This window comes from Protopterus annectens, chromosome 1.part1 (genome assembly GCF_019279795.1).
Source record: "Protopterus annectens isolate FY-2018-M chromosome 1.part1, PAN1.0, whole genome shotgun sequence".
NCBI lineage: Eukaryota > Metazoa > Chordata > Ceratodontiformes > Protopteridae > Protopterus > Protopterus annectens.
This window is the reverse complement of record NC_056726.1, coordinates 438,827,072-438,839,154: the sequence shown is the minus strand read 5'-3', so window position 1 is coordinate 438,839,154 and position 12,083 is coordinate 438,827,072. Positions and strand designations below refer to the sequence as shown.

The following is a 12,083-nucleotide window of genomic DNA, read 5'->3' as shown; positions in this document are numbered from 1 at the left end:
TACATGTAAAACTTTTTGTTTAATTGAAAGCCCTCAAACAACAACCAAACACACACACAATACCCACCTAAAATCAATTAACACAGAGAAGTATGTACACCTTAAAATATTGAAGTTGTATACTCCTAGTAGGAACAAAGGTCCCTAACTGACAGCTACACTCACACAACTGAGTTAACCTAAAAGCAAGGGCATCCATGCTAAGACACATGCTACAGCCTGTGCTTCCAATAAGTGCTGCCTGGTCTTGTCTTTTCTTTATAGCTCTCTCAGGTGGGAAAATCCTTGGATGCTTTCAGAGAACATTATCTACACTGGGAAAGCCTCTGAATGCTTTCAGAGAACATTATCTCCTAGCCAATTTCTCTCTTTTTTCCCCTCAGCCAATCACTCTCCACCAACTGTAGCCAGTTTCTCTTTATCACATTGTTTCCATGAAAACATGAAGACCAGCTGCAGATTTGTTAATGAGCATACATGTATTTGCTAGAAAAAAAGCCTCATAATATTCAAGGTTCTTTTTCATTTACTTGTTGTCTCTTAAAACTTGATACTAAATCAATCTAAGGTCTTTAATCCAGTAATTTCCCCATGCAATAATGAGAAAAAGCACATTATTTTTTCTTTTATCATCCTTTTTAACCTGGCTTTTTATATATTGCAATGCCTACATTTCTTAAAACTGAAGAAGGAGAGAGAGAGAGAAGGGAGAAAGAAAACAAAACAACTGCACCTGTATACAATCCTCATTACACTTAAAAATAACTGAAAAAATTATAGCATGTAAAGAAAACCACATGCCACAAAAGTGGTACTATTTAAAATAAAAAATCTTTACTTACAGTTAACTTTCTCTCTTATCTTGTCCTCCCCAAAGCACTTTTCTGTACATTTATGACATGAAGTAGGGCATATGCTTTAGAGTCTCCCACAAGTCCAGCAAACTCTGATAAAATTCCAACAGATGTTCTTGTTGTGTCATATTTCACAAATGTTATTATTGCATTGTAATCCCATAGCAAGCTACTGGTATTATTACTGTTCATCTCTGAAATTCTGTTTCTGCTTCATTTCTGGTGTACTCTCTATTTGTCTAGTCAACTCTCATGCTCCCTCCCTTCTCTCCAACATTTTCCGTTGAAAATTTTGGACAGGTTTCACAGGTGCAGTCCCTCTGTGGTCTTTATTACCAGAAGAAGAAGCAAGAATCTCATTCTGTTTCACAGCTTACTTTTTGTTGGACAAACTTTTGTATTTCTTCCTTATCATGCACTTCATCAAGAAATGATTTTGTCCATCCAGGGAAGAATACCTTAAAGACAGCTGGGTACAGCAGCTTGAATCTCACATCTGTATCTTGGCATTGCCTGAACAGTGGAATAGATTTTCCCCTCTTCTGTTTAGTGTACAATGGGTAAGCAATCATTTTCCACAAACACTGTGCTAGCTCCCACTTTTAGGACTTTGTCCTTCTGCCACAATTTTGTTATAATCAACTCCTGCTGGTAGGACTGCATCTTTACTATTAAAGGTCTAGGTTGCTTTCTTATAGCCAGGTTTGGCGCATACACACAATGTGCCCTTTCAACTAACAACTCCTGCTGTGAAATACCAACCTGGTTGCTTATTTGTGCTTTCATAAAATTAATGCAGTCTGTTCCTTCCAGCTTCTATGGCACAGCTGAAAACCTCAGGTTTTCCCTATGTGCTCTGTCCTCCAATTCTTTTATTTTTTGAAACATCTCTTCCTGAGCAGTCTCATATTCAGCCAGTCTTTTCTTTATTTCAACCTCAGATTTTTGCACATTATGATCTCATCTGAATATCTTTTTAAAGCTTCTTCCATTTTTTTCCATCCTTTTTTGGGAACCAACAAAGATTCACTAATATGGAATATTTCTTCTGACACATGCCTCAGCAGATATCTCTTCTAGAAAGAAGTTTATCATTTATTCCTTCTGGAACCTCTAATTTTTGTGATACTATCTTGGAATTGAACACCTTCATAAGGAATGTGATGTTGAGACTGATGTTCCCTAGTGATGTGGGGAGGAATGTATTCAACAAGCAGAGTATTTTGAGCCATCCTTACATCCTCTCTTAGAGGCATTTTTGAAGTTATGCGAGTCCAACATATGTGAACTGATGCTTGGCTGAACAGGCTCCATACTTTAATGACTAGAGATAAATTTCTAGCATTGAGTGAACTGCAGAATATGAGTGATTTGGTTATCTGTCTAGCTGATAAGGGCAGTGCCATCACCCTTATGGATTTTGACTTTTATTGTGATAGTATGCATGCTCTTCTAGATGACACCTGTACTTATACTATAATTAGTTAATGTGACATTGACTCTATAATTAGAAGACTTCATGATGACCTCTGACTGTTTGATGAGTAGGTGCATAACCAAAGACCTTTAGAATTATTTGAAGGTTGGGCACCCCATGGTATCCCTTTTGCATGGTCTCCCAAAGGTGCATAAACATCCAAGCCTACCTCCCATGAAACCTATTGTGTCGGGTAGGGGTTGGCTCACTGAAACACTGTCCACTTATGTTGAGAAGACAATTAGACTGCTAATGGATGGAAATGTGACTGTTCCTAGGGACACTAAACAGTTTTTACCATTTTTTCATGAGTGTTTGGAAAGGCTATTGTCTGATGTGATGTTAGTCACTTTGGATATTAAATCTCTCTTCAAATTCATACCCAATGATTTGGGTATTTCATACTTGAGGGATTATTTGTTTAATAATTATATTTGTACAGTAGATTAATTTAATTTGTTTGTTGAATTGATTCTCTCCAATAATGTGTTTTTGTTTGGAGATAAGTATTATTTACAGAAACTAGATGTACAGCTATGCCAATGCCGTTTTGGCACAATGGGAGAGTATGAAAGTGCTAGTGGGAAATTAATATTGCATGTATATTTGATTTTATAGACAATTTGTGGATGACATCTTTATGTTACGGACTGGTTCTAAATCACAGTTGTTCAGTTTTGTTGATTTCCTCAACAGATCCACTTCTTTTTTATCTTTCACTATGCACTGCTCTAGATCAGATATTGAATTTTCAGATGTACATATATTTAGACACTCAGATGGTAGGTTTACATTGAGACTGTATAGGAAACCATGCTGAAAAAAATCACATTTTACATAGATGTAGTATGCACCCCAGACATGTCTACAGGAACACTGTGAGGGGACAAGGTATCAGGAGTTCCAGTTTAAACTGTAGATGATGATTTTGAGGAAGATGTTTTGGATTTCAGAAGAGATCTTCTGGCTAGGGGCTATTCAAATAATGAAGTGGACCAGCAATTATTACCTGCCAGTTCAGATAAAACAGGCAGAGCTACGCCTTACCTCAGGAGTGACTGTGACATTGTGAACAGAGCTTCCCCGAGAAATGTCTCACGCAGTCTTAGTGTTTCTTTCTTTCTCATCTGATGTGAATACTACCTGTGATGTTTTTAGGCAGAATTGGCATATACTGTTGGTTGATGGTTCCATTAGGCAGATTGTTGGCCCCCAAACAAAGTTTTTGCTTAAGAACAGAAAATCATGAAAAAGAATGTTATGCTATATGAAGACTTTGAGAACCCTTACCCAGCAAGCACCCACCCTTGCAGCAGATGTAATTATTGTGCTTATGTTGACAGTAATGATAATTGTTTCAGATATCCCTTAACAGGTCATTTTTATACTTCTTCACATTTCTATGCCAACTGTGCTACCATTAACTTAGCTTATTTAGCAAGATGTACTACTTGTTCATCTTTTTTATGTAGGCAAGATAAACCACTCTCTATGAGAGCGTGTTCGAGAACATATCTACGATATTAGGATGGGCAATGGTAAGAAAGCTTTTGCCAGACATATCATTAATACTGATCAGTTGCATAATTTTGTGTTTTTTAGTGATGCAGGTTATTGGTGAAGATGTAAGGATGGGTAGTGATGTTAATAAAACTGAGGAAGCTGAACTCACATGGATAATTAGGTTACAGACAAAGGGTAAGGTTTTAAGTGTTACCTTACCACTGAAACCTTATTTAAAGTCATGTCCTTTATTTAAGTGAGTTGTTTTGTTTTTACTGTGGTTTTATTATATGCTCTGGGATTAGCCTTGGGTGGTATTTTATTTTAACTGTTTTTGATACAATGCAATTCTTTTAACTGTATTTGATACAATGTGTTTATGTTCTTTTTACACCCATGGGGGTTGGGTGCTTGATAGGTTTATCATGTGAAGGAATGCATGGATACTACTGAACTAATATGCTATAAATATTTAAGAACTTTAATGTTTTTATAAAGGATCTGAGGAAGTGCCGTTGAGTGGCGTGAACATGCTTGTCTGATTTAATTGTTACGTTATTATTAAACCTTGGAGTCTACTGTATCCTGCGTCCATTTTGTGGTTTGTTGATTTAAGGTCATTGGACGCAAATTCCTTCACTATAGGTGGTTCATTTTTTTTTTCTTTGTTGTTTTTGGGTTGATGTACTCCATTAGTGTTTTGTTTATTTTAACCAGGTCTGTATGCAGTTGTCTTGCATCTTTCTGTAGGTCACTGGAAGTCATGTCTGAAGGTTGCACTGCTTTTGGCCGAACAGCTGCAGAAATCTCCCCAGTCAGTATTTTTTCCTCACTTTTTGTAGCTGATTTTTCCAGGTCTCCTGTATTTCTTTATTCCTGGCATCCAGGCAGTGCACTTACTAGCCAGTTACTGATATTTACCCATAAACACAAGTCTACCGGCCTTCTCTGCTCAGTTTCTTGTCATGCTCTCTTAACAAAACCCTTCCTCTTTCCTTTTAAGTTGCAGTGCCTACATTTATTAAAACTGAACAAGGAAAAAAGAGAGAAGGGATAAAAACAAAAGCACTCATTTATATTAGTATCCCCACTACATTTAAAAATAATCAAACATTTTACTTCATAGCTTGCATGCACAATTATAGTACCATTAAGAAAAACATTTTTTCAACTAAGTTAACTTTCTCCCTCCTCCTCCCAAGTATTTTTCTGAAGAATAATGACATGAAGTTGGGCATATGCTTTAGAGTCCCCTACAAGTTCAACAAAGTCCACGAAAATCCAAAATTTCCAAATCCTCTAGTTCTGCCATGTTTCACAAGTATAATTATTGCTTTGTAATCCCATATTTGTCAGTTTCTAAGTTACTGATTTTATTCTCCCAAGATTAAGAACATGAAGCACGGCATATGCTTTACAGTTCTCTACAAGTTTAACAAAGTCCAAGGAAGTCCAATATTTTCAGATTTTCTTGTTCTGTCATGCTTCATAAATGTACTTATTGCTTTATCACCCCACATTTGCCAATTTCCAGGTTGCTACTTTTATTCCTGTTCATCACCATCTCCCAAAATCATGTCTGTTTCATTTCTAAAGGTATTTTCGATTCTTCTGGTCGACTCTTATGTTCTCTTCCTTCTCTCAGGCATTCTCTATTGAAACAGTGGAAAAGATTTCATGGGGTCAGTCTCTCTGTAGTCTTTATCACTAGAAGGACATGAAGCAGAACTTCCTTCTGTTTCACACCTCACCCTTTGTTTGGACAAATTTTGTATTTCCTCCTTAGCATGTACTTCATCAAAAAATGATTTTGTCCCTCCAGGGAAAAATATTTTGGAAGATGGCTGGCTACAGCAGTTTGAATCTCACGCCTGCTTCTTGACACTCCCTAAATAACAGAAATATATTTACTCCTCTTCTGCCTGGTACGAGTAGTCATCACCCACAAACACTCTGCTGTCTCCCACTTTTAGTACTTTGCCTTTCTGCCACAATGTTTTCAGAATCAACTCCTTTTGCCAATAAAACTACATATTTACTATTAAAGATCTATGTTGTTTTCTAGTAATCAGATTTGGAGCATACACACAATGCGGCCTTTCAATTAACAATTCCTGTTGGGGAATACCAGCCCAGTTGCTTATTTCTGCTTTCACAAAATTAATACAGTCTGTTGCTTCTACCTTCTCTGGTACAGCAGAAAATCTTAGGTTTTCCCTACATGCTCTGTCCTCTTAATTCTATTATTTTCTGAAACATCTCTTCTTGTGCAGCCTCATATCCAGCCAGCCTTTTCTTCATTTCAACCTCTGAGTTTTGCAGTTCTGTCACCTTATCTGCATATCTGTTTAAAGCTTTTTTTTTCATTTTTCCAGCTTTTTATTGCTTTGTGTTGATATACTCCATCAGTGTTTTGCTTATTTTAACCAGGTCTGTGTGTTGCTGCTTTATATTTTCCTCAAGGTTACTGGAAATCATGTCTGGAACTTGCACTGCTTCTTGCTGAACAACTGTAGTACTTCTCCCAGTCTGTTTTTTTCCCTCTGCTTTTGTAGCTGATTTTCCTCCAGGTCCTTCATATTTCTTTCTTCCTGGCATCCAGGCAGTGCACTTAGTAGTTAGTTATTGAAATTTACCCATAAATCTAGGTCACCTGGCTTTCTCTGCCAAGTTTCTGTTTCCAGACTAGGATAGCCAGAATTAAGCTGTCACTCAATGTGCAGCCATCTTGGAAGTTGGACAACCTGACCTCTTGTGCAAAAAAAAAAAAAAAAAAAAATGGGGAAAAAAAGGAGTTGCAGAAGGAAGAATGGTCTTACATAGGCATTACTTTCATTAAATGTTCACAAAAATGTTTTATGAAATAAAAAACATACTCCACTAATTTTGCATAAAGCATAAAAAGCAAAGATAATCAAAGTTTGTTGTCCTTAACAGTAACAGCTTAAATATCAAAATACTCAAAAGCCATGCCAGTGGCATAAGGGATAAAACCCTGACTATGACACACACAACCTGGATTTGAATTTGATTACTGGTTTGGGTGTTTCACAGCACAGCAGGAGAGGATGGATATGCCTATCCTTGCAGAAGGGGATCCAGCTGGTCTAACCACTGCTCCCAGAGATGATCCCTGCTGGAGGGCAAGGATGGACTCATACAGGTGGGGGCTGAGCAGGGATGATGTGTGCGTTAACCCATGCTGAAGTCAGTAGCACTTAATGGTCATGCATGTGGGAGTATGATGTGAACTGCTAGAAGGACATAGGTGGTCCCTACAGTGAAGCAGGTGCCCACACCACCACCTGTGAGAAGTGGATAGGCACACTCATTCAAAATGGTCTCATGGCCAGGCTGCCTGAAAGAGCAAACTCCCACAAATTTGCCAGGATGATGACACCTGCAAACAGTCATTTGCCTAGGAGATTTAAGATAGATCTTTCTCCCTAAGGAAAGAACAGGCTTGACTCTGATGGAGGAAGCTTAATAGAATTCAGAAAATGAAAACGGAACTAAAAAAAAAAAAAAAACAACAAAAAATCCTTAAATGCAGAAGTCAGTAATGCTGTGTCTTTCGGCTTTTCCCGGTTAGGAGTCGCCACAGCAGAACTCCGGTCTGCTAATGATTGGTAGTTGATTTTACGCCGAAGTTACCAGCCCTGATGCACAACCTTCAACGAAGGTACACCCATTCACGCATGTCTCCACGCAGAAGACGCTCTAGCTGAGAATCGAAACTAGACAGCATCTTACTGTGAGGCAACAACGCTACCGCAGCACCACCACCGCAGGTTGCAGAAGTCAGTAATAATAAATTACAAAATAGGGATATCCAAACAGCCCCAAAGACTTAGTGAAACTCTCCCAGAAAAATTCCAGCAGACACAGTATCACAAACTACTAAAGTCTCATGAGTCTTTCAGAAAACAAAATAATCCATCAATCAAACTGCTATCCAATAGCAAAGCTAGACTAAACACAGCAGGACCAGAAGAAATGCAGCAGAAGTAATCACCAAATCCCTTGAAAATTTCCCTGGGAACAAATAATCCGCTGAGCACTCAACCCAAATCATGGTCAGCCACAGCAAACAGAGTTACACCACGATGTCACTTCACAAACACCCAAACACTAACACAACAGAGAAACAGTACAACTTTAAAGAAAATATGCAAGTTCAAGGTTAAGTTCGCTACAAAATAACTAGCATAAACAAATTCTAAACAGAGCTGTATTACAGCTGCAGCACACTTCTTTTATGCATGTTTGGGTGTCAGAATACAAGACATTACAAACAGTTTCAACATAAATTACATAGAGTTATACCAACTTACAGATGAAAGAACAAAATATCAACAGTGGTTAGGCAGCTAATATACAAAAGGTCACTGAAAATCAGAACTCAGAAACACCACTAAAATATTTAAGTGCCACGATAATGTAAACACTCATTAAAGTGCAAACCAAACATTACCAGAAGTAAAAAAAACAGAAAGAAAAGGAAGCTTCCCTCCTGTAGTTTGAGTAGATGTTTGTCATTACTCTTCAGAATATGCAGTAGGTCTAACAGGGCAAAGTTTGTTGAGGCTCAGTATGCGAAGTAGAAATCATCCCTCAGTAACCTGTATGACACCAAAGAGAGGGAAAAGGCTGTTTGACGATCTATACAGGTTTCAGTTTAGGACCTTGCTTTTCTTAGTAAGAAAGTATTGTGGGCATTCGAGTGGTGTCAAACATTTGGACAAGTATATACAAAAGGGATCATTATATGGACACCATGTCATTAGTAATAAGCTGTTCAATGAAAACGTACTTATTTACAATGATAAAAAAATGTAGTGGATATGTGGTGAATGAAGGACAATTCATTGTCTTAATAGATTCCCAGGTCCCTAACTATTGGATCAATTTTCAGAGGCGAGTTGACAATGTGACAGATAAAAGGAATTTCTTGCCTGCTGAATAATACTATTACACAGTTCTTGCCATTCAATTTTAGTCCATGGTTTTGACACCCACTATTGGTTTGGAAAAGACCCTCGTGGAAGATCTTGGTGTCCTTTAGTTTATGAGTGCACAGAGTTTAGAGTCATCTGCTAACCTAGTCAGCCATAAACCCTTAACAGTAGCTCTGTGCAAATCCATGGTTCCAAGTGCTTATTAATGTGAACTGAAGGGGACTTAGCAGCTTTAAGCTTTGCAATTGATTACTAGAGGTACTGTCTGGTAGTGGAGATGGTGCTAGCAGCAACACAGCTGCAATCAGCTAGAAATCAATAATCCTCAGCTCATTGTCTCACCAGAAGCAAAAAGACAGCATTAAGCCCAAGCTGCTTGTTGAGTTGAGGGTTGGTATAATGGTTAAGGTGTTTACCTCACAGACACAAGGTACAGAGTTTGATTCTCACCTTTGAAGGGGAAATTGGCTAGGGCTAAAATGACCAAATGGGGCAGCTAATCTAGTACTTGCCTATGAACCTATGAGTCATACCCTGGATAGAGGCTGCAACATCTGAAAGCAACAGACAACCAAACTGCATACAGGCCCTTTAGAGGTTCTCACCAAAACTGCAACCAGACCACTTTATGAAGTCCACTGCACACTGCCCAATTAGAAACCAGCAGTCAATGCCCTCTAATCCTTCTCTCACCAAAAGTAAAGCAGAAGCATTAATCTCAAGATGGTTCTTAAAATACAATTTTCAAGATTTCTAGTGATTTGTAATCTCTAATGTCCCACTGCTCCTTCTCAAATCAGGAGCAAAACAGAAGCACTATACCCAAGCAGACTCATGAGAAGCAATTCCTAGGCTCTCTAGTGCATGGTAGTCTAAACCCAAATGATAGGCAAGACAGAAAAATGGTTAATACTCCGAATATTGCAGTGTGCACTAAGTGGGATTGTAATGAAAAAGGGCTAACTTAAGCTTTAAGAGTAAAAGGGGTGGGGCTTCACAGTCAGATCTTTCAGTGCTCAGCAGAATAACTATATGAGATGAGAGTGGGATGAGCTACCAAAGTCAAATTTACACTAAGGATGGACAGCTCGAAAGCCACAAAGATTAAAAACAAAACAGGAGATGATGTGGGGAAAAAAATCCAGTGCAGTCATACACTAGCAGTATTTGCACAGTGTCTGCAGAAAAGTAAGAAATAGCATTTCTCAACTTCTCCCACTAATTAACTAAACTTAATTCCCTTTCAGTCAGTGACATGAAAATATTTTTTTTCCAGCTGACAACAGTCTGCTGTAATTCTGTCTCCTGCTGAAGGACCGCCATAAGCAGAATAGAAAAATATACTCATACCATCTTGTACTACTCTTCTATAGAATGCTGCAGTCACTGTCAATTGTGTATTTTACAATTGATCCTTTCACAAAATAGCCTGACTACAGATAACATACTAACACAATTTTGTTTCATATGTGAAAGTCTTTCCTCCCACAACATTATCTCTCTGTAGCCACATGATGACATTTTTAACATTCCTCTTACTTTTAACTCATCCCATCCTTTCATCCGGAATGGAGTACTCCAAATTCATGATTTTACTTTAGGATCTCTAAAGACAGTAACTGTACACGTTTTCTATTTTTTTGTTACATATTTTCTCAACATGCATATATGGACAATCTTACCACTAGAAAACAAAAATTAAGTTTTGTTTGTATAAAACTAAAAAAAAAAAGTTTCTTTAACTAAACTTCCCTGTCCCACTCATTGTCTGTCTGTTCAGGCTAAAGGTGTCAAACGTCCTGCCTGTCATGAACTGAGCTGCTTATTCAGCTGTGATAACTAACACAGACACATACCTCTCAACTGTCCACATTTTCACAGAATGTCCAGGTTTTCCCTCATATTTTTGGTCTGTTACTCATAATTTTTTGGTTTTCTGGCAAATGATTGGCAAATCATTGAAGATGGAAATCAGAAAATAATGACAGGTCTTTAAGTTTCAGACTTCATACCCTTCAGAAAATTCATGCAATGGAAAACCAGTCATTTTATCAACTTTTTTAATGTTCTAAGAGCACTATTTAAAAACTGTCGATTTTTGGGGCTTTGCCCCCCACATTATTTATGGCTTTGTCCCGATGTCTTGCTCTCAGGGGGTGAGAGGTATGCACAGACAGCTTATCTCTGTACAATACATATTGCCATGTATGTAAAAAAAAAAAAGGCAAAACAATTGAATGAATAAAAAAAAATCCTAGAGACTCAACAAGCTTTTACCCCAGCGGCAAGAAAAAAAAAGGGGAAGGCAGTAAAGTAAGTAAGCTTTTGGGAAGGGGACACCTTAATACCATTGATAACACGGTAACTATATTCAGTTCTCTTATACCATCAACTGAAAGAAAATATCTTGCAAACTGGCAGAAAATAATAAAACGGACTAATCTGTTAAATACAACCATATCCCATAAACATATCTTGGGAAACACCCTACAGATTATGTAAATAAACAACAGACATACCTGGTAACTGTAAAATGTATCTATAGGGCTCCAAGAGAATCTTTTCGGGATCAAGTGTTTTATTTTCCATGCTTCCCGCCAACAAAAACAGTTAGCAAACACAGTCCTAAATAGAAACAAAAAGTGTACCTGACAAAAGCGCCAACCCTCTTCTAAGCATAAACTAAAATAAAAATCAAAGAAAGGAAAACTGTATTCCCTGATACAGCAAAAGCATTCACACTTCCGGTTCCTTCGTCAAACGCCTACTTGGGCGTTAGTACAGTAATTTCCGCCATATATTAAGCGAGTATGGGTGGTTTGTGACGTTTTCTTGCGTATACTGTATCGTTGTTTTAACTGCAAGTATATTAGTTTGGTATGTAATGCGTACGTTTACTGTTAAGTTTTTAGAAACTTCAAATATGATAACGGTATACGTTTTACATGCACTTCGCTGTGCAACTACGCGATATAATTGAGAAAGGCAGCAGAAAATGTGGCTGTTTTCCTTAGTATTTGGGTTTTCATAACTTGTTACAGAAGAATTGCATGTAGCTAAGACCAGCCTCTCAACTGCCCAGATATGTGCTTCGAATTTTTAGTCTGTCCCTCATGTAAGATTATTTTTTTTTTTTTTGCAAAATCATTGAGACTTTAAGTCACTAAATAATGAGAAGGCATTTGCGTTTCAGATAATAGCTTTCAGAAAGTGCACGCCAATGAAAAAAAAATATTACTCTGTCGACTTTCTAACCGTATAAGAGCAGCCTTTAAAATTGTTCCTATTTTT

General features: G+C 37.7%; 1 protein-coding gene across 3 annotated transcripts in view; it reads right to left on the bottom strand.

Moving 5' to 3' along the window:
- Nucleotides 1-11,572, bottom strand: part of GGPS1 (geranylgeranyl diphosphate synthase 1) — a 172,092-nt gene extending 160,520 nt beyond the window's left edge. The window contains exon 1 of one of the 3 annotated variants that reach the window (XM_044075767.1): nt 11,312-11,572. In XM_044075767.1, coding sequence (XP_043931702.1) covers nt 11,312-11,381 — 70 coding nt within the window. In that variant the 5' untranslated portion in view covers nt 11,382-11,572. The remainder of the gene's footprint in view (nt 1-11,311) is intronic. The other 2 variants (XM_044075782.1, XM_044075775.1) reach the window with 2 other exon arrangements.
- Nucleotides 11,573-12,083: the final 511 nt, after the last annotated feature.